This window comes from Tarenaya hassleriana, unplaced genomic scaffold, assembly GCF_000463585.1.
Source record: "Tarenaya hassleriana unplaced genomic scaffold, ASM46358v1 Cleome10, whole genome shotgun sequence".
NCBI classification, from domain to species: Eukaryota; Viridiplantae; Streptophyta; class Magnoliopsida; order Brassicales; family Cleomaceae; genus Tarenaya; species Tarenaya hassleriana.
This window is the reverse complement of record NW_010960188.1, coordinates 3,401,615-3,424,751: the sequence shown is the minus strand read 5'-3', so window position 1 is coordinate 3,424,751 and position 23,137 is coordinate 3,401,615. Positions and strand designations below refer to the sequence as shown.

The 23,137-nt window shown below is 39.3% G+C and overlaps 8 protein-coding genes across 8 annotated transcripts in view; 4 read left to right on the top strand and 4 right to left on the bottom strand.

Moving 5' to 3' along the window:
• The window catches only part of LOC104803695 (tetrapyrrole-binding protein, chloroplastic), a 1,321-nt gene extending 721 nt beyond the window's left edge, over positions 1 to 600 (top strand). The window contains exon 2 of the mRNA XM_010527716.2: positions 1 to 600. This exon is cut by the window's left edge and continues 8 nt beyond it. Coding sequence (XP_010526018.1) covers positions 1 to 482 — 482 coding nt within the window. The 3' untranslated portion in view covers positions 483 to 600.
• Positions 601 to 867: 267 nt separating this feature from the next.
• On the bottom strand, positions 868 to 3,541 carry LOC104803704. The gene is made up of 11 exons (XM_010527726.1): positions 3,373 to 3,541; positions 3,188 to 3,264; positions 2,961 to 3,036; positions 2,750 to 2,822; positions 2,607 to 2,658; positions 2,308 to 2,369; positions 1,978 to 2,041; positions 1,836 to 1,893; positions 1,672 to 1,758; positions 1,486 to 1,579; positions 868 to 1,353 (listed from the first exon to the last, which is right to left on the bottom strand). The coding sequence occupies exons 1-11, from the start codon at positions 3,453 to 3,455 to the stop codon at positions 1,261 to 1,263; spliced, it is 819 nt and encodes a 272-aa protein (XP_010526028.1). The 5' UTR covers positions 3,456 to 3,541; the 3' UTR covers positions 868 to 1,260.
• Positions 3,542 to 3,663: 122 nt separating this feature from the next.
• LOC104803661 lies at positions 3,664 to 4,428 on the top strand. Its single transcript, XM_010527664.2, has one exon. The coding sequence runs from the start codon at positions 3,804 to 3,806 to the stop codon at positions 4,194 to 4,196; it is 393 nt and encodes a 130-aa protein (XP_010525966.1). The 5' UTR covers positions 3,664 to 3,803; the 3' UTR covers positions 4,197 to 4,428.
• LOC104803670 (protein farnesyltransferase/geranylgeranyltransferase type-1 subunit alpha) lies at positions 4,407 to 7,364 on the bottom strand. Its single transcript, XM_010527674.2, has 6 exons — positions 7,260 to 7,364; positions 6,914 to 7,172; positions 6,203 to 6,312; positions 5,269 to 5,389; positions 5,080 to 5,175; positions 4,407 to 4,973 (listed from the first exon to the last, which is right to left on the bottom strand). Exons 1-6 carry the CDS (start codon positions 7,343 to 7,345, stop codon positions 4,542 to 4,544), a joined length of 1,104 nt encoding a protein of 367 aa, XP_010525976.1. The 5' UTR covers positions 7,346 to 7,364; the 3' UTR covers positions 4,407 to 4,541.
• Positions 7,365 to 7,391: 27 nt separating this feature from the next.
• LOC104803653 lies at positions 7,392 to 10,861 on the bottom strand. Its single transcript, XM_010527652.2, has 8 exons — positions 10,582 to 10,861; positions 9,836 to 10,003; positions 9,578 to 9,640; positions 9,235 to 9,301; positions 8,967 to 9,067; positions 8,391 to 8,435; positions 7,838 to 8,311; positions 7,392 to 7,734 (listed from the first exon to the last, which is right to left on the bottom strand). Exons 2-8 carry the CDS (start codon positions 9,962 to 9,964, stop codon positions 7,564 to 7,566), a joined length of 1,050 nt encoding a protein of 349 aa, XP_010525954.1. The 5' UTR covers positions 9,965 to 10,003; positions 10,582 to 10,861; the 3' UTR covers positions 7,392 to 7,563.
• A 5,046-nt stretch (positions 10,862 to 15,907) lies between these two features.
• LOC104803633 lies at positions 15,908 to 17,209 on the top strand. Its single transcript, XM_010527629.2, has 2 exons — positions 15,908 to 16,651; positions 16,788 to 17,209. The coding sequence occupies exons 1-2, from the start codon at positions 15,988 to 15,990 to the stop codon at positions 16,865 to 16,867; spliced, it is 744 nt and encodes a 247-aa protein (XP_010525931.1). The 5' UTR covers positions 15,908 to 15,987; the 3' UTR covers positions 16,868 to 17,209.
• LOC104803642 (probable glutathione peroxidase 2) lies at positions 17,181 to 19,251 on the bottom strand. Its single transcript, XM_010527639.1, has 6 exons — positions 19,096 to 19,251; positions 18,505 to 18,581; positions 18,058 to 18,119; positions 17,856 to 17,974; positions 17,545 to 17,712; positions 17,181 to 17,459 (listed from the first exon to the last, which is right to left on the bottom strand). Exons 1-6 carry the CDS (start codon positions 19,231 to 19,233, stop codon positions 17,427 to 17,429), a joined length of 597 nt encoding a protein of 198 aa, XP_010525941.1. The 5' UTR covers positions 19,234 to 19,251; the 3' UTR covers positions 17,181 to 17,426.
• A 524-nt stretch (positions 19,252 to 19,775) lies between these two features.
• Positions 19,776 to 23,137, top strand: part of LOC104803625 (isoleucine--tRNA ligase, cytoplasmic) — an 8,308-nt gene continuing 4,946 nt past the window's right edge. Inside the window, exons 1-8 of the mRNA XM_010527617.1 lie at positions 19,776 to 20,265; positions 20,383 to 20,448; positions 20,583 to 21,104; positions 21,456 to 21,569; positions 21,800 to 21,897; positions 22,288 to 22,366; positions 22,463 to 22,621; positions 23,055 to 23,131. Of these exons, the coding sequence (XP_010525919.1) occupies positions 19,954 to 20,265; positions 20,383 to 20,448; positions 20,583 to 21,104; positions 21,456 to 21,569; positions 21,800 to 21,897; positions 22,288 to 22,366; positions 22,463 to 22,621; positions 23,055 to 23,131 (1,427 nt within the window). The 5' untranslated portion in view covers positions 19,776 to 19,953. The remainder of the gene's footprint in view (positions 20,266 to 20,382; positions 20,449 to 20,582; positions 21,105 to 21,455; positions 21,570 to 21,799; positions 21,898 to 22,287; positions 22,367 to 22,462; positions 22,622 to 23,054; positions 23,132 to 23,137) is intronic.

Here is a 23,137-nt window from a genome sequence, read left to right as displayed (position 1 = left end):
TCCAGCTCGCCGGAGAAGCCGCCGTGAAACGGGGCTACGTCTTCTTCTCCGAGGTCCAGTTCATCTCCAAAGACGACCTGCAAGCCATCGACGACCTCTGGACCAAACACAGCGAAGGGAGGTTCGGGTACAGCGTTCAACGCAGAATCTGGAACAAAGTGAACAAAGACTTCACCAGATTCTTCATGAAGGTGGGCTGGATGAAGAAACTCGACACAGAAGTGGAACAGTACAATTACAGAGCGTTTCCTGACGAGTTCATGTGGGAACTCAACGACGAAACGCCTGAAGGGCACCTGCCGCTCACAAACGCATTACGCGGAACGCAGCTTCTGAACTGCGTTTTGAGCCATCCCGCGTTTGCCGTCGCTGACGCTGATGAAGCCGGAGATGGAGACCAAGTGAAGGTAGAAGAGAACAGAGACGTTACCAAGAAGCAGACAGTGAGCAAAAGGGTGTTCAAACCAGATTACAGCTTCTGAAGCTTTTTTATGTTTCTTTTTTTTCTGTTTTCCATCTCTTACCCGACGGTTTCATTGCTGTTATGGATATATCACTGTTTTGCACTTTAGTAAATCAAGACAGACTCTTTTTTTTTAAGACAGATACAACCTCTTACAGTGATGGAGTTCTTTTCCTTCTCGTTGGTGTCCTGTTTCTCTGTAAATCTCCACGAATTTGCAGGAGAAAACCCTATTCAGAGCGATGATCACAGAGATCTCTCTACAGATACGTTTCAAAGTCTGCATCTTTTGGAAGGATACAAGGGCCTGACAAGTGGGCCACGCACGTTATAGTGGATGAGGGCCTCTCTCCGCATTTAACACAGTTTCTTTTCTGTGGTACGGAATCAGACAACGTTCCCCATATGCAGGAGCACAAATACGCTACACAGACAATAATGTCTCTTTCCAGACGTTTTTTCTTTCATAGGGTAGATACAAAACTTGAGCAGGCGTTCAGATTTGCAATTTTTGGACAGCAACTTGCTCTAAACCCCAAACTCTACAAACTTGCTCCATTGGAATCATCCTGCCCACCATCTGTTTGGGTTTCTTCTTTTACCGCTTTCGCCAAGCAAACCCCAGGATCTTTTCCTAAACCCAAAGCTAATTCCCAGATTGTTTATGTTGGCACCAGACAAATCCTTTTCGACACACATACTACGTGTAGCCAATGGCAGAATGTACGCTCTATGCCCGATCGTTGCAAGGAAATGCTAGGAATGCTAAATGGCTCGATACTGACGAGCGGTATGCACTAGGCGCATGGGCAGAGTCTCCGGGTGTATTGGTGTGAACCATCACATGAAAGCATCGATTCTGTCCGGGTATATAAGCACGCTCCCGGGTTCTGAATAGAAGAAATTATCATGCAGAAAATATTAAGTTAACATCAGATGAAAAGTATAGAAGAGAGATACGTATTAGTAAACGGAACTGAAACAAAGCAGAGGAGAAAATAACTGGAAAAATATATAAATACCAAATCTCTGGGCGCATCATGGACAACTTCAGCAGGCTGGTCAGCCCCAACACTTGCTAAGCATGTTCCTTTGCAGCTCAGATATCTTTGCATACTGAACAGGCATGGTAAGACAAGATTGATCTGGTGAAAGATTCTGGATATACTGCTTAGAAGTTAAAGCAGAAGAGAGGGAACACTACTTACATGTCACACTGATTTAGAAGGGCTAGTTTATTCATGACACATGACTGTCCACGTGATCTGCAGACCCTATCGCACGATTCTCCTTGCCTGTAAAACCAATTCAATCAAGAGTCTGGAGAACTGTTTATCCAAGACAGTTGGCTATTCATCCGTTAATGTTTTACCTTCCGACAATAACGTCAATTCCAAGCAATCTTGTCTCGACTTGTGTAACATTAGCTCCTGTTACCATGACTAGATCAGCTCTTTGAAGAATGTTATGACTATTTGGCCAGCTATCTGAAGGGTCTATAATTAAAACCTCACCTGATGCATTCGAGGTCAGAGAAAAACAATGGTGGAAATCGCTGTGGTAAGCATTTTCATGAACCTGGAAAGTTCAAAAGAGAATTAAACGTTTTCTGTATACCCCTTAAACCATTTAGCTAAAGACTTGTTACGTATTTTGATATCCCTTGTTTTCTACAAAGCTCTCGAATGGGCATTCCATCACCACCTCTGATCAATTTCCCTAATACCAAGATTATCTACCTTCCTCGTAAAATTTGCAGGCCTTGATATGTAACTTCAAGAAAAATCCACAAAACGAACACACATTCCAGCTGACAAACAAAAAGCTTCAAGTCTATTGCTTACCACACTCTCAGAATTATGACGGCACCTCCCAGCACAGAAGTCAAAGACATTCATATAAGTCCCTGCCAAGGGAAAACTCACACTGTCACTCTTTTTCTCATAACCATCATTTTAAATTGTAGTTTTCACCGATTTTGAGATTAGAAATACTTTGACATCCAAATTTTAGATGTTCACATCTTAAGGAACCTCAAGGAAAAATCACGGATCTTACAAGTGGCATTCACATTTGAGAAAAAGCAACTGATGGGAGAGTCTCCGTTATGAACAAGAAGATTAAAATGGAATGACAAAGGTACCTGCTGTTGCCGGCTTTGCAACCTTCACCTTAATCACTTGCCCTTGAAGTGTCTACAGAACACACAATCAAAGGAGAGATAACGAGGGCAAAGAGGAAAAAAAAAATGCTAGAGTGAAATCAACCAAAATTTTCCTGGATTACCCGAGCAGGATTCAAACAGCAAGAAACACAAAACTCGTAAGAGCTGCAGCACTGTGAAAGAAGGTTGCATCCACTGCAAAATGAAACCACAACAAGAAGACTATGTCTATGAACAAAAGTAAGCCTACACAGTAATCCCCTTCCTGCTTCCAAGAACAAGGCCTTCAAGAGATTATGGTCATTTTCAAGACTGTGCTTTCAAGAGACTCACTGACAAGAAAATCTTTCTCCTTTCCCAGGACAGCAACGGGTCCGTGAATCTATTGACAAAGCATCGCATACATATCCTGTAACGACGACCATCCATCAAAGGAAGCTCAACATGAATTTCCATCAACATGAATCGAGCAATGCTCTGACAGATACATAATCCAGTAAAATTGATTCCATGGGTGATTCGAAAAGTTAAGAGATTGATCGGAGAAGAAAATGGCTGACCACTGTCATCGGAGATCAAGTATCTTCCTTGAACGGTCGTTCTGCAATTCCGCACTTCTCCAAACCCAATGTCCTTCCTAGAAATCCGTACGAAATCCTCACGAAATTGATGAATCGAGCTAACCGAAACGGAGCATGCAATTCAATTTACCCGAACAGAAAGAAGATCAGAGAAAATGCATCACCTAATCGCAGAAATTCTCCACGGAAATAAGAAGCCCAGGAGATGGAGGAGTACGAGGAACAAGTTCGACCCAGATTGCGGCATTCTTGTCGGAGAAATGACGAATCTTGGATCAAATCGAGGCTCCGAACACTATAGACGCCTTCGCCTTCTTTTCCTTCAGTGCTCTTATTTTGTTTATTAATTGAAAAACTATTTCCTTGCTATAATATTAGAAATTAGGATTCCCTTTTTTTCTTTTTTTTTTTTGGTCATCGAGTAATAAAGGGTTCACCACGAGAGCAGAAAATAAAAACTTTCTTTTGAGGAAAAAAAAAATCCTTCTTTCATCTCCTTCGCGAGCTATAACGCCGGTGCGATTCTTGTCCTCTCCGGTCGGGAACACAGATCTCCGATCACCGAACGGGGTATATTCCGCGTAGTGCACGCGCCATGAGCGGAAGCCACCATCGACATCTTCTCCAGCTTGTACTCTCATGTCGGAAAATCACGGCGCAAGTGACTCAGCCTGGCTCATCCACGATCGTCGCCATGGCTTCGTCCTCGGAGCAGGAGTTCGTGGCCCAACTCCGAGCCAAGCTCAACCGATTCCCGCGCGCGAAGAGCCTGTGGGATTCGAGGACCGCGTCGCGTGTCGGCGAGAAGCTAGGTCTCCGTCTGAGGGAGATCGGCGTCGAAGCCATCGCCATTGACGCCGACGAGGAGATTTCCCGCCCAATCCACCACCGGAAGATGGTCCTCCCCTTGCTCGACTCCGTCCGCCGCACCGGCGTCCAGGTCGACGGCACCGAGCAGCTCGGCGAGATCGGTCACTGGAAGAGTTAGGGTGTGGAACCGATTCTTTCTGCTGCAAACAGGAAAAAGTCCGCTCGTTTCTGAGGAATAACCAAAATTTTTCCAGTTGTTGAGAAGTAACATTTCGATTTTTGGAGGCGTAATACAAAAAAAAAGTCCACTTTTTTTTTTGTTCTTTTTTGCATCTGAACTCTTGCAGCAAAATGCTGTTTCATTTCCTGCCATAAAGAACCATTGATGAGCAAGTTCATCAAACATTCAACTAATTTAAGAACAAGAAAGTTACATTCTGTTGTCGTGTGTACATATCTTCATATGATTCAGAAACAAGAACTCCATACAGAAATCCATGTTCCAAGTATTGAATGCTGGTTATTACACTATCACTGGGATCTTGCTCTTCCTCCATGCCCAATACTTGGCTCGTATCGGATCTACACGGCCGAGTATGGTACAGACCGATTTGGCCAAGTCCGGATCAGATGAATCCGAGCCTCTGTTATCAAGGGCACTCACAGCCTCTCTTAACTCATCAGTCGGTTGAAAGCCATGGCAGAGAAGGTCCAAGAGGGTGCTCAGAGCAAACCCGTGAAAGCAATTGGTGCGAAGAACTTCTAAACAGACCGAAGAAACATCGGGATCACTGATCCAAGACTGTGTGTTGTCTTTGTAAAGGCCTTTTAGGTACCTCCATGAGCTCTCGTTTGCAGGGCTGGCTAAAATGGCGTTGATGGTGTAGCTTACCTCAGTCTCTCTCATGGCTTCTATTCCTCCCAGCAATGGAGATATAGTAATAACGAAATATCTCTGCAATGTTGGGCCATAAAGATTGGAAAGCACCAGTAGATGTTAAAGTGAAGCAAATAGGATTTATCATGTAGAGTATAGGGCAAAAATTCAAAATTTGACATGCCTGATTCCATGCGGAATTGTTAAAGACGTCACTTTCTAGGAGCTCATGACAGTAATCGAGCTCATCTTCCCATCCACCCAATGCCTGGAGTGCCCACTGAACATGAAAACGTATTTCTCAAACGTTGACAAGGGACATATATAAAGCTGTGCTTTCACAAGTACAGATGCAACATCACAATTTACAAACCTGTCTATGGGACCATGCATGATAATGCTTCGCATCAACCGAAAGAACCCTACGAGTAAAGTCGAGTTCTTTGGCTGCAACATCAGGACCCAATTTCTCCGCAACCCATCGTCTATGATGCCTGGGGAAAGTAAACTTTGATCATAACCATTGACCGTTACAATCCAAGACATTTGGTCATACAGGTTAACTAACTTAAAATAAGCAGCAGAAATGTGAACTAAAATAAATTGTGAAACAGATTCATCTTTGATCTTTAGAGCACGAAGATATACAAGATATAGAAGACAAATTGCCAGACTCGAGATAAAGCAGTAGCTTCCTACATTCGATGCTTCTAATAAGGTTGACCCTAACTCCACCACAAAATCTAGCTTAAGAGTGGAGGTTTGACCCTTCCTTATATCTTGGCCCCAAATCCCTCTCTTTTTCCGATGTGGGACACTTATCATCACTGGCGGCTTCTCGGTCCATCTCCGACCGTTCCACAGCCACCGTGTCGACCGCATGTCCGCAGGAGAACGACCCTTCAAAGGCCCACCGGAAAGTAGAGAGTTAGACTCTGATACCAATTAATAAGGTTTAGACCCTAACTCCACCACAAAAGCTAGCTTAAGAGTGGAGGTTTGACCCTTCCTTATATCTTGGCCCCAAATCCTTCTCTTTTTCCGATGTGGGACACTTATCAGCTTCCTTGGACAAAAGCAAGTTCTCCATATGCTAAAACCTAATCTGATCTATTACAAGGTAGGCTAGCAAATAAACATATGCATAAAGTTCTTGGTCAATGTTTGCCCATAAACTAAACATCAGATACATACAAACTTCTCATAGACAAGAATACGAATATATACACTAATAAGTTTGACCAAATAGAACCAGAGAGAAGCAAAAAGGCGAAGACAAAAGGATAGGAGAAAACCACAAGGCTCACCACAACTGATAGTTTTTGGAGTTGCTCTCCGCGATGCTCTCGATAAAACTGAGTTCCTCATACAAGTCCTGATTAAGAGCCTCAAGAATCAGGCGCCTGAAATGCCACACCTTCAAAAAGGAGTCTAAACTGTTTAGGACAAGATCCGGTGCCATAGCGAAAACAAAGGAGGAGAAAAAAGAGTTTTGTAAGATCAAATACAAAACAGATTTTCCCGCAGTATCAGAGTCGAGTTCAGAAATTAAAAATTGCATGTAAAAAATGTCAATCTTCCTATAACTGATCCATAAATCTTCAACAGTATCAATACCTAAAAGGGAAATCACAAAGCCTTATCATTGATCTCTGGACTCAGAAATTCTCAAAAGCTAGATTGAAACCATTTACCATGGGAAGGAAGACGCTAATAGCAACTTCTACTAATGTATCAACGATACATTACTAAAAAGGGCAATCTTTTACAACACTCAAAGAATCATATGGACATATCAAAGAAGCCGACATCTCAAATCACAGTTCGTATTTCAGACAGGAAACTGCAAATTCCATCAAGTAGACTGTGTGAAACCCAATTAAACTTGAAGTAAAACTAGAGCGATTTCACCAAGTAAAACCCGAAATCACATTACACAAAAATGATCCACAACACAAAAGCGGCGTATAAGCAACGCCATTAGAGCAGAAAATAGATCTCCAGTATGGAGTGGTTACCGTGTAGTTTCCGGAGTTCAATCGGAGGGCTTCTTCAGTAAGTCTGAGGGCACGAGGAGATCGCTCGTCGGAGAAATAAACCGCGCGAAAGTAATCCATCGTCTCCCTGAACTCTTCCTTGTAGGCGATCGGAACCACCGGATTTGGACCATCGTCCTGAGACAGCGGAACAACGTCCGACCACTCCGGTCGCCGGCTCAGAGGCACCATCTCCCTCTCCTGTTCGGAATCCATCTCTCTCAAATCTATCCCTGACTCGCTGCGGCTCAGAACAAGTAAGCGATCGTGACTCGCTACTTTAGCGGAGGCCGGGAAGTAAAGTATACTAAAAGCTACATTTTCTTACTTCAGTACAAAATCCGGGAAATGTTTCAGATTTGCCCCAAACCTTTCATAATTGTCAGATTCGACCCTGAAATTAGAACAACACATATACGTATACAAATACAAAACACAGAGAAACAAAGAAAGCATCAAATTCACCAAATCAGTATTGCATATATAATTTCAATGTACAACTGAAACCCAAAGGATTTGAATAGCAAAATAGGAAAATAATAATAATGAAATTGAAAGAACAAAATATTTCATGGATAAGATATTACATTATACAGATGTTCTGTTTTTGTATACTTTTATAGTTCAGTTCCCTACTTGAGGAAGAACTTCCAGATATCTCTGTCGGCTGTTTCCTTCACCAAATGAGCTCCGAAAATGGCTTCTTCCTCGACTAAGTTTCTAAGGTGTCTCCCTCCGCAGTTGAAACCAACATACTGTTTCTTCATGGCCAAGTACACTACTCCGTACGGTGGTCTCACACACTGCCTCAAGACACATCAATATGAACGACCCAATATGTATATTTCTCATATCTCTGATCCGATTTTTGATTCATAATGGTGATTAGAGACAAAAAGAACTGACCTTTTTTATGAGGGCATATAGTTTCTTCAGAGAAGTGACGGAGTAAGGGATAACGGTCATCAAAATGACGTCGTACCCGCATTCTCCTTGTTCTGTCTCACTGGCTCTTTCCCAAGCCCGGCTGCCGGATAGTTTCCTTGAACGTCTGAAGGAGAAATCGTGTTGTCCAGTCACACTCCCGTCTTGGCTACTACATCCATCCATGAAATCTTCCTCGGAGAAGCTCAGGCTCATTCCCGTGGTTGGTTCAGAGACATCCTTTCTTATGATGGACAAGACCGTCGGAAGCTCTTCCCAGTCTCCTGCATAGAAACGGACAGATGCAGACACGGTTTGCCTGGACGGGGTAAGCGGGCTTTCTTGCTGCCGGCTCTGCCTGTCCTGAGCTTGCTCGAGGTTCGCCAGAACATTTGGAATTGTTGTACATCTCACTGTTTCAGCGTTGAGGTCCTGAAAGTGGACTGTAAAAGCACCCTGAAGAAACCACGACATTAGGTTGGATTCAGCAAATACCTTGAATGGAAAGATTTTTCGTAGCTCCATTTTTACCCACTTTCAAGCAGGCAAATATCCCAGGAACTCCATAACCACAACCTAGCTGTTTCCACCACCAAAATGGTAAAATTATTAAGTCATCATCCAAAACGTTGCATGAAATATAATTACAAGTTGTTTGTTATCAAACCGAAACACGAATGGCAGCACAAGTAAGCAGAAAATGCAAATAATCAAGCTTTGCAATGCTCCAACTTCCTCCACAAAACCTTCGAATAAATAACTTGAATAAGTACATAACTGAGAGAGAAGAAAGTTCGTGCAGACCTTGTTATACCTTGGCAACGATAAGACTATGAATCAATTTATCTAAGAGAGATTCTGTAGGAAGATAAATAGAGTAAACTAATCACTACCGAGCTGTTCTTTCAATAGGCATACACAAATATGAGATCTTCTACATTACTGCCCATCCAAAACCAACCCTGACTAATTGCAGAACATTACATTATACAACTTGTTGTACTTTAGGGGCTGCTTAAGGACCATTTTACAATGGGAAGTGAAATCTACGTGATTAGCATTACTTTGCAAGATATATAATATAGGTGCAATACAAATGGGGAGGCATTACCTCAAGGACCCTTTTGCCCCTGAAGCTCAGTTGTCCATCGCGGATCTCGTTTTTTAGGATGCTAACAAGGTCGATAGAGCTTTCCCAACTTCTTAAAGACCCTGAACAGTTAAAAACACATTGCATTAAGTAAGAAACAATGTTTTCTGAGACAGTTTAATATTTTGATGATAATTCATAAATCTTATCCTATAGACGTGTTTTCAGATGCCCGAGCAATCTCAAAAGAAGGAAAACATCAGATGCTACTAAAATGTGAAGCACATACCATCATGTTTTAGCGGAGCGATTTCTGAACCAGAGAGCCCAATTAAATCAGCAACACTTACTTTCCCCTGCAAGAAAGTAATGGATGCAACACTAAAAATCAATGGAATAATGAATAATGAACCAGATGCTATGTCACATTACAATAAGAAAAGCTAGTAGATCATGTCTCAATGCTAGAAATAAAATACCCTAGTATCCTACAGCAGCTTTGCACAATGCTCAAATAAAGGTTCTAGCAATAAACTCGAGACTTTCTTACAAGTCCTTGAAGAGGGTGAAAGGGACAGATCAGTTCAGTGCATTAACACCAACCAGCCAAAAGATTAGCATTTTTGGCGTACCTTGAAGATGTTTAACCCGTGCACATCCACGTTCTCCCCTGAATATTTGTATGGATGAGCTGTCTGCAGAAGATAAAACAGGAACGTCTTTAACAATTCAAGTTACTGCAGCTAAACAAAGATGTATCTGCCTCTTCCATTCCAAAAAGAGGGCATTTCTTCTTCTTTTTTATCGTAGGAGTAAGAGTCACCCAAAAAGAAAGAAGCTGCTGAGAAGTCATTGTTATGTGATTGATGGCAAAACTCAAAGTGAGAAACCTTAGAAGGTACAATCTCAACAGCAGGGGTTGGAAGATGCAAATCCCTGTCTGATAATGTAGACATATTGTCACGGTCATGAGGCACCAACCCAGGCAAGCATTGGGCTAGAAGAGATGGTGCGCGCATTTTGGTCGCTAATCTCGACAATGCCTCAAGATTGACAACCTGAAAGCCATCTCAAGCATTCGTGTTCAGGGAGGGAATCACCTCTCTTGTTGTAAAAGTAATAACCTAAACCCAACCCTATGAACACAGATACAGATATTGCCATTCTCTCATATATAGAAACCTAAGACGATGTAATCACATGAATAAGACGTTGAACCAAATGCAATTGTAACATATACAGATATATCCTAAAGTACACTAGCATCTCTTTCACTTCCAGAGATCAAACAGGAACCAACAGAAGAACCCACAATTCACTAATTCAGAACCAACCCAATTGGTAGATCCACTCAAATCACGAAACTGAACCCTAAACCCAGAAGGTTAAACTCAATCATGAGCAGCAACAAAAAAGAGGAAGTAGAAGAAAAAACCTAGAAATCTAAACGAGGAAGAGAAAACAAAACCAGGGATCATCAAAGTTATCGTCAATGAACATGAACTCAATTGAACTTAAATCACCAGAAAGATCTAAATCAAACGCCAGATTCCATCATCATTTTCGGTCAAACGATCTATTGAAACAAAAAACAATATCAAGTAAACACAGAAGAGAAAAAAAATAGATTACTCACAGATTTTTTCCGAGAAAAATCAGCTGAACAATCCTCGACACGAAATCCAATACAGAGGAAATGATGAGAATCTTCTCAGCTACATCTAATAATGCACAGAGTCAGGAATCAACAACTCAGAAATTTCTGAACGAAAGATATCTCTAACACGTTAGAGCCTGACAAGTATGAAGAAAAAAAAAAATAGTGAAGAGAAAATGCAGAAAGGAAAGGGGAGTTGGCGAAAACAGAAGCTTCTCTCTTGACTAGACCTGTCGACAATCCCAATTTTACCCCTCTACTTCTCCACATCCAACAAAATATCGGGTTGGCTTGGAGTCGTATAGACCTTTTTGGCATGTTAAATGTGTGACCGAAGACTCAAAACTCGAGAAAGTTGAAAGTAGGGCTGTCAATTGGGTCTACTCTGAATCCGATCCGGTCTGAATCCGCACTCAGAGCAAAGGTTTCGGATTCAGACTCGAACCGATCCGATTTTTTTTAAGGTCTATATATCATCAAACTTGAAATCCGATTCTGTAAATTTCGAGTTCGGATCGGATCAGACCGGACTGGACCGGCCCGTACAATTTTCTTTGTAAATATATTTTTTTTCCTTTTTTAAGATTTTTTTTCAAAAAAGTATTAGATTTTTCGAACCGAACCGAACCGAGTCCGAAACCCGAATCGAATCTGGTCTGAAAGTCCGAAAATTTTCGAGTATAGATATTTTGACCCGAAATCCGTTATATTTCGAGATGGACCGGGTTGAATTTCGAGACTCGGACCAAAAATGACACCCTTTTGAAAGATTAAATATCAAAACGAAAAAAAATGCAATGGATTTTTTAAATGGATGTTAAAATGTTGTCCCTTAAGAATTGAGCCGTCTAATTTGGGTTAGATACAATTTCTCGTCATTGTGTGGTTTGTTTTCGGTCATTTTCAATTAAATCTTTATATATTTTTCGATTGCTTTAGATTACTCCATAGAAACAATGCCGATGGATGGATGCTCATCATCATCATCATCATCGTCATCGTCATCGTCATCGTCATCGTCACGTGTTTCTGACCAAAACGGTGCGTTTTGTAATTGGCAGATACGACTAGAGAATTCTCTAGATATGGACCGACAAAATGCGAATGCAAGACTCTGTCTTTTAAGATACGAAGAGACTTTGAGTTCGGACCTATATCAAGACAAGACCTGAATTGCTCGTCTTTCCAAACAAAAAGACAAAAAGGCCCCCACTCATAAACCTCACGTTGTCCTGTTCTCATCATTGTTTTTTATCTCGTAATTTTCCTTTTTTTTGGTCAAATTATCTCGTAATTTTCTGCATTTGTATTTTTTTTTATTGTTACAAATCAATTTACATCGGTTCCTAACTACCATTTTGCATATCTTCATACAGTTTACATTTTTTTTATCAAGACAATCATAAAAACAAAGTTTACAAAAAAATGATATAGTTTGTGGCTAACCCTACCACTCACCTGTTGGAACTCTATAGTAGATTATGTATATATATATAATATGTGTGCCCCATGAACTATATAACCATGAAAATGTGAAAAAAAAAAATCGAAAATAATAGATTGTTCTTTCGAGATATGCATACACGTGAGTACGGGTGTAAAATAAAATTGACAAGACATTATTACATAGTGTCTCATGTCTAACGCGTGACACAACACATCATGTCTATATGATGTTATTTGATATATATATATATATATATATATATATATATATATATATGTATATGTATGTGCATGATACATCACACACACATGTCCCAAACATTTTCATGCAGATGATTGGGGTTATGCGTGTCATCTTCCCTATGAATAAGTTTCGAAAGCCTTTTAAAGATGTGATATTTTATTAGTTTAAATTACAGTTGATCTCTTTAACAAAAAAAATTATAGTTGATCTCGCCATATTCTTCTAAAATGTTTGTCGGAAAATATTAATAAGAGTCAACATCATGCGTATCGATATCAACATACATATCTAGTGCTTTTAGATTGTTGCGGAAAAATCAATAATATGAACACGTATACGTATCTGGTAAGATGACAACATATATCTGATATGATAATCTTGTTTTCAACCTATCAAAATACGTATGAAATAGTAGGGGCCGAATATGATTTCAAGGCATAACGAACACTTTTCTAAAAGTATTATTCTATCTCTACCGGGTAAATAAGATCATAGGAATACATTTTTGAAATACAATGAAGTGCTAATGATTTTGGTTTACTACAGACCTTTGTTTAACTGAAAACAAAGAAACCCTTGCACATAAATTAATTCTGCATAAAACTGTGTGAAAGAACACTCAAATCTCTCACAAAATCACTTAGATCTTGTCACAAATCTGCATTTTTGTGTTCTTCTTCGTGTTTTCACTGACTGATCGCGACTTTTCGCTCTAACAGTCACTCAGAAAAATGGGTTATCCGTCCATTTATTAGAGTTACCGTCCGTTTATTCGAGCTTTATTTAAAATAGGTTGTCCGTCCACATTTTTTAGTTGTCCTCCAATTTATTCTCAGATCACTTTCCACGTTTTAAAGCGAATATAATCTTTTCCGACGAATCATAACATTTAAACTAATTCACGACAAGTCTTTTACAATATTTTACTCCTTAACTATATTCGTAATATATGTGCATCATTAATCTCGTGAAAGATTAAAACCAATTGGTTGTTTATTCTAAAATACCAACAATGTTTTCATGATCCCGTATGAATGAGGATGCGCGATGTCCGTAACAATTTTTCCGAGATTATGATCAATGAATTAATCAACAAGTTAATGATACCCCTAATGATATGAAGTGGGACCCAAACCCAATGTAAATGATTAATGTTGTTGAGTGTCACCAAAAATGGACACGTGAGTTGTTGCTTTGTTCTTGTCATTAGGCCCCTTTTCTTCCAATCGCCTTAATCCACGTGGCAACCTTCATCGTCCATGCACATCTCGTATCCATATATGCGTGAAAATAATCGGGCTGTTTTACGAAACTAACGTTAAAATAAATTAAATAGTTAATTGCTAGTTGATGATGATACTTGCTTAAATAGCAACATGCGTGTTAAATAAAAAAAAAATGCATTATTATGATACGTATACAGGCATATAATAGTTGTGCGAAATTATTATATGATCATTGGCAAATGAATTAAGCAACCAATTTCGTGTCATGCAACAATTTCATTTTTAAAAAAAAATGATCAAACCTTACGGGAATATACATTTCTTTTACTTGTGAATTATAATCTCTGATAACATCAATTACGATGTACGCATGTATCGTCGTTATTAACATGACATAACCATGGTGATCATCGTTAACCATGCTATACATGCAATGGTAATGCCGATGGGCATGTCATCGCAGGGAAATTTTACGCAATACAAGACAAAATCATGTTTGTCATATATATATATATATATTATTTTTTTGGTTTAAATATATATATATATATATATATATAGAACCTTAAAAATTTCTAATATCACATTTAATTACGGTTGTTTATATGCTGCAATTTAAAATTTCGAGAAGCATTCTCACCTTTGATTTTTTTTTTTAGTGTAGCTGTTGACAGCACCTGGGGATTTGTAATAAAAGCTGTATCATTACTTGTATGTAACTAAAAAGATTCGATTTTATTAACTTAAATTATAAAAGAATCATTTGTAGATCCATTTTAAAATTTCTCAGATCCAGTCAGCGTATCGAGGCGATTAAAATTTAAAACTGGTTTTTTATTTAATTCAAAAGTATTATCTATAGAGATAAAATGATGAAAAGGAAAAAAGATTAAACAAAATTTTAAGTTTATAATAAATTATGTTTATTTTGAGTTATAGAATACAAAACTATTTATGGTATATTAAATGTGAGAAATTATTAATTTGAGTAAGTCATAAAACATAGCCGTCTCAATGATTTTAGGAGCCATGTACAAAATATTTAATTTAAATTATTAAAAATTTAAATTTTATATGATAAAATTTTAAAGTTAAATTTTAAATTATATTAAATAGTAATATATGCAAATAATAATAATATATAGTTCCCTTTAATATTAACGTTATTATTGAATATTGGTGTATATTATGTAAGAAGTAAATTGAATTAGTTTTGCATGAGAGAAAAAAAAACGCTATTAGTTATCAATTGCCATTCACTTACAAATGAAAACACATATAATTTTTTGATCATATATATATATATATATATTTTTTTTTTTAAATGGTCGAATATATTTTAAAATGTCGAGTCGTCGGTCGGCAAAGATATGAAATGTGGAGACGGCAGAAAATTGATGAGCTGACAATCTAGAGACCAACGACTTGTAGTTGGCCGAAGAATTAATTAAAATATAAAGCCGTTTTATAATAAAACCTAATCATTATTCTTTTTATTATATATATATATATATATATTTTAACCGAGTATAAAAAATTAATTAACTTGATGAGGCAAATATATGTTGATGCGGCCGTCCGAAGTTAGACATTAGTATGGACCATATAGTGTGTAATGTAATTATGATCTATATATAGCCCCCACATGTATATTATATGATGCATTGATATATTTACCACATGTGAATTTCTTGATGTATCTATATATTGTTTTTATATTTGTCGTGCGTTTTGGTTGAATATTAATCAGCCCTTCACATTTTAGTTTTTGTTTTTATATTTTCTTCTAATTTTTTGGTTTGAAAATTTCAAAGGCTTTTGACATTAGTGGTCATTTTTTCCACCAAGACCATAACTTTGTTGACACGTATAGCACCTGCATTAGTTAGATGTCCAATTATTTTATAGATTAATTAAAGTCAATTTCATTGTTTGTCACGAAAAGTAATGGAAGAAAAAATCTCATACATTATTGCAATCTCATAGAAACCACCACATTTAGTTTTATTTGTATTTTTTTTTAAATTTTTTAGTGATATTCTTTATAATTGTTTATTTAATCAAATATATTAAGTTATATATGTATATTATAAATGGAAATACCCCTGAATCAAAATCTCTAGGGACTATTACGTTTCAACGCTTCTGTATTCGCCGAAAGCCTGTGGTAACAAGATCTAGACTCTAGACGCACGTGGTGGGCCCCATATTATGAACATTATCATGATGGGGATGGCCATCATGGATATGGCCATGGATATATTTTTTTTTTTTTGATAACTGGGTAATCCCAGACCCAAAGGGCCCAGACTAATCCGACCCACACGCACCACCGGCACCACACGTGTGGGATGTAAAGCACTCGAAGGTGGCCGGAAGGGAAATCTCCATACCTGGGTGTTGAACCCACGATCTCTTGTTCAGTGTTCAGGAAGTGGGCTCTCAAACTATGGGGAAGATCCCGCCATCATGGATAGTTGCATGCGTACATACATCCGCCATTCACATGTAAGGAAAAAAACAAATAATTGCCTCCAGTGCCAGCTTTATAAGCACCTTAGTCTTCTTCTTCCTTTGCATTTTATTCCTACTTTCCGCGTTTTATTCGGGGAGAGAGAGAGAGAGAGAGTAATGGCGGATTCGGAGTCTTTCTTTTGTTCATACGAAGCAGACGTGGATTCAGACTGCGAGGGCTCGAGCTCTAGATCGGGGTCGTGCTTCGAAGCGGAGGAGGAGATCGACAATGGCGGAAACGGTGTAGGATTGGTGAGTGAGGAGAAGAGGAAGGAGGCGAAGAAGAATACGTTGGAGAAGAAGAAGAGCCAGGTGTTACTCGAGGGTTATGTCGAGGCGGTGAATGTCGACGGAGATCACGACGATTTGAAGAGGACGAAGAGCTTGACGGATGACGATCTCGAGGAGCTGAAAGGTTGCGTGGATCTAGGGTTTGGGTTCAGCTACGAAGAGATCCCCGAGCTCTGCAACACTTTACCGGCCCTCGAGCTTTGCTACTCGATGAGTCAGAAGTTTCTGGATCACGACCAGAACACAACGACAACGTCGCCGGAGAAGAAGACTCCGGTGCCGGAATCCTCCGTCAGCCCAATCGCTAGCTGGAAGATCTCTAGCCCTGGTAAGCCAATTTCTCTGGATTTCTCCTTCAAATTTAGGCCATTTGATTCTCCACTCACAACAACAACACAGGACAGAACAATACAATCTAGATGATTCCATGATGAAGATGAGATCTTTCAATTTTGTGAATACAGGTGATAACCCGGATGATGTAAAAGCAAGGCTGAAGTACTGGGCACAGGCTGTGGCATGCACTGTGAGATTATGCAGTTGAGAAGAACTTGCATGGGCGAAAAATGGAGTGACTGAACAAAATCTCAGGGATTCAAGAAAGAAACACAATGAACTTATATCTCAATGATGGTCCTGACCAACTGAATGAATGAATTCCCAGGGAATGTTTCTTGCAGGAGTGAAGTCTCATGGTCAACCAACTGAGATAGACCTGCCTGAAACGATGTTGTAGATTGGTCGGCTGCAAAGATGGATATGGCAATAGAAGATGTACCACAAGATGTCTTGGCAGATTTTGCTGATATCTACTTCCTGTGATTGTTCCTAGATTGATGTATTGAATAATTTCCATGGAAATAATAAAACTTTATTTTTGCGATGATAGTTCACAAGCATTTGGGTTTATACAGAACAGAACACCTATTGTGTGCATTCCCAACTGATAAAACTGCTAAAAACATGGAGGTGGTAAAAGACTGAATTCATAGTTCACAGATTACACTTATGCTGCTCTTATTCTGTCCTTAGACAAGGAAAATGAGATTAGCAGTGACAGAAATTTCTGTGGGCAAACACAGATCTCACCTTTAATTTTCCATTCAGGCAGCAGCCAGAAGCTTCTCTATGTCTTTCTGCGAGAAGGGGAAAAAACAGAGTTACTCTGAATCCCTCACAAGGCTAAAATGGATGTCAAAGGATGCGGAAACTTTTGCTAACCTCAATCTTAAGAGGTGATGTAGTGGGAGCATAACGGTCGACAGCCTTCCCTTCTTTGTCTACCAGGAACTTAGTGAAGTTCCACTTTATAGCATCTGCCAAGAATCCACCTTTTTGTGCTTTCAAGAACTTGTAGAGGGGATGAGCATTCTTTCCATTCACTTCAACCTGCATTTGGCATATATGAAATAACTATGAGGATTCAGAGTCGACCAGGCCAAAACTTCATAGGAGTATTATATTTAATACATGAATTAGTGTCATCACAACTTAAGATTTTAGCAAAATCTAGTGTTATGTTAAACGAGCACCTTGTCAAAGATGGGAAACTCTGCTTTGAACATTGAGCATGCGGTTTCCTGAATCTCCTCGTTGCTACCTGGCTCTTGACCGCCAAATTGGTTGCAGGGAAATGCTAAGATCTCAAGCCCTGAAAGAATGATGCTTTCCCAAGTAACTAAATTCTGCACTAGTTCTTAGTTTCAAAAAGATGCAGGAGATTGAGAGATGTACCTTTGCTTTTGTACTTCTCGTACAAAATATTCAACTCTTTGTAGTTACCATGTGTTAGACCACTGCCCAATTGACACAGCAAGATTTCAACCAAGAATGTTTGCCAACCCAAAGGAATATCAAGAACAAAGCTTCTCTAGACCATTGTGTCAGATCATACAAGACGGTGCAGACTGCAGTTGCCCATGTCACACATATTATACTTAAATGGATGCACACGAACCATTTAGCAAACAGCTCAAAACATTATATCTGAAAGATTCTGTTGTTACTTTGTCAAACTGAAAATCTGATACAAATGAATCATCAATGGCCAACAGTCCCACAAAACGATTTGAATAGATTTATGCTGTTCGTGATAATTCAGAACCTTCAAGAATAACTATGCAATAAGATAATTGACATGGAAAGGGAAGTGAAAGAGCACCCGATATGTAGAAGGCATACCACTTTGATGCTACATTCACGATAAGAAGGACCTTCCCCCGATATTGGCTCAAATTCACATCGTTCCCTTTGATGTCCTGTATTTCAATTAGCCTAAAGATCACTACCATCCGAGAAATAACCTTGTACACGAATAATCGTTATAACGCCAAACCAAAACTTCCACGACCGGAAACCAGACATGAGAAAACACAACTATCAAGACATTTTCCGTACAAACTCGAACACTTTCTTGCTTCTATTTGGTTGTTAAGACATTCAATTGTCGCTAAGAATTCAGCACATGTGGAGTTAGTTCTCAGTAAACCCATCAATAACAGCAAAGATAAACATCATAAGAACAGCCATGGGAACATATTAGAAACAAAAAGCAAGCCTCATCGTTCTGCATACAGTAAAAAACCAGATAATTATCAAACAGCAAACAAGGAACAAAAAAAGACAAAACACCCAAAAAGAACCTAATCAAGTAGAATGATCCTAAACCCTAACCAGAACGAAAAAAAATCACAAAATGGCTATGAATCAGCAATCACAGCAAGCAAATCCGAATTCCCATCAAAGTGCGTATCTTAGACTGATTATACATACCTTAACGGTGAAGTCGTAGATGGAGTTGGATGATTGTTCCGCCATGTCTGGAGGAGCAGGGTTTTTGCGGAGATAGAAGATGAAGGCGAGAAGCAAGAAGATAATGGAAACCCAGCTTCTAGATTTAAGCATCGACATCGTCACCTCTTTCGCATCGAAAGATGGAAATTTCAAAAAGCGGTAAAAGGCCATGTAAAATTGACCGGACCGTTGACAACTAAATGGGCCTAATTTAAGCCCATATCAGGCCCATTGTAACCCATATAAAAGAAATGTTTTAAAGAAATGAACCCTTTTTCTTCTCCTTCCTAGTTCATCGCCGTGTAACCGTGTTCCAGGGCTCGAACTACATCCTCCTCTACGGCAGCGGAAACCACTGTTAAGCCCTCAAGCTTCAAATCTTGCATTCATAAGCACAAGATATTGAACTCTACGTATTAGAAAAAAATAATCAAAGGCAAGCGACATCATTTCTCATAGTTTGATGCTAACTGAGGAGGATCTAAAGAATTAACAGTCAAAAGCATATAATCAAACCCACATGAAATTCTTACCTCTTTGAAGATGATGCCTTTGGCTTCTGATTTACCTTGGAATAAGCATTAAGTATCCTGCCATTCCAAGAAACTGTGAGGCAGAGGTACCAAGAGAATGACCCACAAAATTTGTAAATGTTAGCAGGAAGAGAAGATCATCTCTTTGTGGACCGAAATTGACGCTTTCAAGACCCAGCTTGAGCGTACGAAGAATCTACCCGAGTACATCTTCTACGATGGTCCTCCATTCGCCACCGGTCTTCCTCACTACGGTCACATCCTTGCCGGAACAATCAAGGACATCGTCACGCGCTATCAGACCATGACGGGTCACCACGTCACGCGCCGGTTCGGGTGGGATTGTCACGGGCTCCCGGTGGAGAACGAGATTGATCGGAAGCTTGGGATTAAGAGGAGGGACGATGTGTTGAAGATGGGGATTGATAAGTACAATGAGGAGTGTAGGAGTATTGTGACGCGTTATGTGGAGGAGTGGGAGAAGGTTATAACGAGGACTGGTCGTTGGATCGATTTCAGAAATGATTATAAGACGATGGACTTGTCGTTTATGGAAAGTGTCTGGTGGGTTTTTGCTCAGCTTTGGGACAAGGGACTTGTGTATAGAGGATTCAAGGTCTGACCTTTTTCTTTTTTCATTTTTTTGGAAAATTTTCTAAGTCTTGGGCTGCTGTTACATCTATCGTTTGAGCGCCGTGAAACAATGTCGTCTTGATTAACTCTTATTGTGCAGGTTATGCCGTATAGTACTGGTTGTAAAACGCCGCTGTCTAATTTTGAAGCTGGTCAGAACTATAAGGTCTGTTGTTAGTCTTGTGTTTCAGTTTTTTATTGTGTATTGTGGCGGAGCTTGTATTTTTCCTGAAAATCGAATACAAAGATGCCTTCTTTTGCATCCTTTGATCTTAGAAATTGGTGGAATGCGTGATACAGGATGTCCCAGACCCTGAAATTATGGTTTCGTTCCCGGTTGTTGGTGATCCGGACAATGCGGCTTTTGTGGCGTGGACGACGACTCCGTGGACACTTCCAAGTAACCTTGCCTTGTGTGTCAATGCGAAGTTTGACTACGTGAAGGTTCGCAACAAGAATTCTGGAAAAGTCTTCGTGGTTGCTGAATCTCGGTTGTCTGCACTTCCCACTGATAAGCCAAAGACCAATGTCACTAATGGACCTTCTGGTGATCCCAAGAAATCGAACCCTAAGGCTAAAGGGGGTAAAACTGAGACTGTGGCAGATTCGTTTGAAGTTTTGGAGAAAATCAAGGGAGCTGCCTTGGTTGGGAAGAAGTATGAACCGTTGTTTGAGTACTTTAATGATTTCTCCAGTGAGGCTTTTCGAGTTATTGCAGATGATTATGTCACCGACGACAGTGGTACTGGTATTGTACACTGTGCCCCTGCCTTTGGTGAGGATGACTATCGGGTTTGTCTAGAGAATGGGATAATTAAAAAGGTAAGTACTTGGACAGCCATCTCAATTTCACTGTCTTAATAGTTTGGACCATAAGCCTGTGGTATACTACATTCATATGTCTTTCAGTTTTCCTTCAGGACCAGAAGGACCAGAAAAGTTCAATTTACTCCATTCGATTAGACTTTAGGGGTAGTAGGTTTGAAGGTTAGCAATTCTAGAAATAGAGTGATTTTACCGTTTAGGTGTTCTGTTTTGTGTTATGTTCTCGATATCTTTGTCTCTGGTTTTGGGTTTAAGGTTTTTTTTGAAGAATCCATTTGTGGCTATTCTTCTAGTTTCCTTTTCTGTTATTGTTTTTCATGGGCTATGTGGTTGTATATTTCCTTGCAGGGAGAGAATCTAATTGTGGCCGTTGATGATGATGGATTGTTTATCGAGAGAATCACCCACTTCAGCGGCCGTTATGTCAAGGATGCAGACAAGGATATAGTAGAAGCTGTGAAGGTAGTAACTGATGCTTATATCTATATATGGATCGTGGCTAGTTAAAAAGAGCACAAATTGTACTTTATTTCCTAGTAGTTTGGCACCTGATATCGTACATGAGGATCACAGAACATTTTGGATTTTTGTGCTTAGTTATTTATTTATCTTTAATGGAAAACTAGTGGCATATTTTCATTTCAGGCAACATTATTTCTCTGTGATAATAAATGTATCTGTTTTGATCTCAGGCGAAAGGCAGGCTTGTTAAGTCTGGAACCTTTACGCACTCATATCCATTTTGCTGGCGATCAGACACCCCTCTTATTTATAGGGCAGTTCCCAGTTGGTATGTTTCGTGCTAACTCGAGGTGTTAATTTATTTAGTGATTATTTTTATGAGGCGCCTTGTTTTGCTGATATTTCTTTAGAATATAACGAATGTAGGCAGGATCCATGTTTGATTGGGATAAATGTGATCTTAAACTCCTCAGTTGATTATATCAAGCAGCTTTCTTTTCAATCTCTGTATGATATTACTGGTGCATTAACACATCTGATTTGTTGGCAAGAAATCATTGTATGTTTGCTTTCTGATATTTTCTATTTTTTCATATGATATGCTTAAGTAGTATATGTCTTTGGCTTAAAATGTCACTGGAAATTGAGAGGGATATTTGGTCCTGTGCATTTTGTGCTTGTCAGAATTTTATCCTTGATATGTGTATGATCTGTTTAGGTTTGTGCGAGTGGAACAGTTGAAAGAACAATTGCTAGAAAACAACAAACAGACGTATTGGGTGCCCGATTATGTGAAGGTTAGTGCAAAAGAAAAAAAAAGACTCTTATGCATCTTGGTGGCTGTTGTGAAGTATGTCGTTCTAAAACTTCATCTCCACTGAGCCGGTATGCAGGATAAACGTTTCCACAATTGGCTTGAAAATGCGAGAGATTGGGCTATCAGTCGAAGTAGATTTTGGGGCACTCCTCTTCCAGTATGGATTAGTGATGATGGAGAGGAAGCAGTGGTCATGGATTCTGTTGAGAAGCTTGAAAAGCTCTCTGGTGCCAAGGTCTGTTTTTATTGCTCTTCTTTTTTTTTTCCTGGTTTTTCGCTCTCTGTGTCATTCTGTTTCTGCCACACCTTTCACATGCTATTCCCAAAATAATTTGCATGTGTCATTCTGCCACATCCGAATTTCGTATATATTTTAGTAGGCTGTGGATTGATGCTTTGGAAAGGCAGACTAATTTCCAAATTCCTTTTTTCTCATTATTTTGAAATTTCAATGTGGTGGTAGCTGTTTGTTTTTTGTGTTTTTGTTTAGCTCTTGGACCTCCCTCTATAGCGTTAGATATATGGTTTCTAACTTTTTATGCTTCAAGAAGTCTTTGTTCATTCGAGTTCTGTTGTAGAAATAATTTATTGGGTGTATTTTCCTCTTCTTACTGGAGCATTTTAGTTGTCCAGTCTGTTATTCATTTGCTTTTCTGATTTTGATGCAGGTCACTGATCTTCATCGGCACCATATTGATCAAATAACAATCCCATCTACTCGTGGCCCTGAGTTTGGTGTGCTCCGTCGTGT

Excerpts from the sequence above, each read along its gene's own strand:
- LOC104803704 (XM_010527726.1), bottom strand. The coding sequence starts at position 3,455 with ATGCCGCAATCTGGGTCGAACTTGTTCCTCGTACTCCTCCATCTCCTG. Across the intron at positions 1,759-1,835 it reads ATTGACGTTATTGTCGGAAG|GCAAGGAGAATCGTGCGATA; the intron begins GTAAAACATTAA and ends TTGGTTTTACAG. Across the intron at positions 1,580-1,671 it reads CTTCTAAATCAGTGTGACAT|TATGCAAAGATATCTGAGCT; the intron begins GTAAGTAGTGTT and ends ATGCCTGTTCAG.
- LOC104803661 (XM_010527664.2), top strand. The coding sequence starts at position 3,804 with ATGAGCGGAAGCCACCATCGACATCTTCTCCAGCTTGTACTCTCATGT.
- LOC104803670 (XM_010527674.2), bottom strand. The coding sequence starts at position 7,345 with ATGTGTTGTTCTAATTTCAGGGTCGAATCTGACAATTATGAAAGGTTT. Across the intron at positions 5,390-6,202 it reads TCCAAAAACTATCAGTTGTG|GCATCATAGACGATGGGTTG; the intron begins GTGAGCCTTGTG and ends TACTTTCCCCAG. Across the intron at positions 4,974-5,079 it reads ACAATTCCGCATGGAATCAG|AGATATTTCGTTATTACTAT; the intron begins GCATGTCAAATT and ends CCAACATTGCAG.
- LOC104803653 (XM_010527652.2), bottom strand. The coding sequence starts at position 9,964 with ATGCGCGCACCATCTCTTCTAGCCCAATGCTTGCCTGGGTTGGTGCCT. Across the intron at positions 9,302-9,577 it reads ACGGGTTAAACATCTTCAAG|GGGAAAGTAAGTGTTGCTGA; the intron begins GTACGCCAAAAA and ends ACTTTCTTGCAG. Across the intron at positions 8,436-8,966 it reads GGGGCAAAAGGGTCCTTGAG|CTAGGTTGTGGTTATGGAGT; the intron begins GTAATGCCTCCC and ends TGGTGGAAACAG.
- LOC104803633 (XM_010527629.2), top strand. The coding sequence starts at position 15,988 with ATGGATAGTTGCATGCGTACATACATCCGCCATTCACATGTAAGGAAA. Across the intron at positions 16,652-16,787 it reads CTGGAAGATCTCTAGCCCTG|GTGATAACCCGGATGATGTA; the intron begins GTAAGCCAATTT and ends TTGTGAATACAG.
- LOC104803642 (XM_010527639.1), bottom strand. The coding sequence starts at position 19,233 with ATGTCGATGCTTAAATCTAGAAGCTGGGTTTCCATTATCTTCTTGCTT. Across the intron at positions 18,120-18,504 it reads GTGAATGTAGCATCAAAGTG|TGGTCTAACACATGGTAACT; the intron begins GTATGCCTTCTA and ends TCAATTGGGCAG. Across the intron at positions 17,713-17,855 it reads AGTTTCCCATCTTTGACAAG|GTTGAAGTGAATGGAAAGAA; the intron begins GTGCTCGTTTAA and ends TGCCAAATGCAG.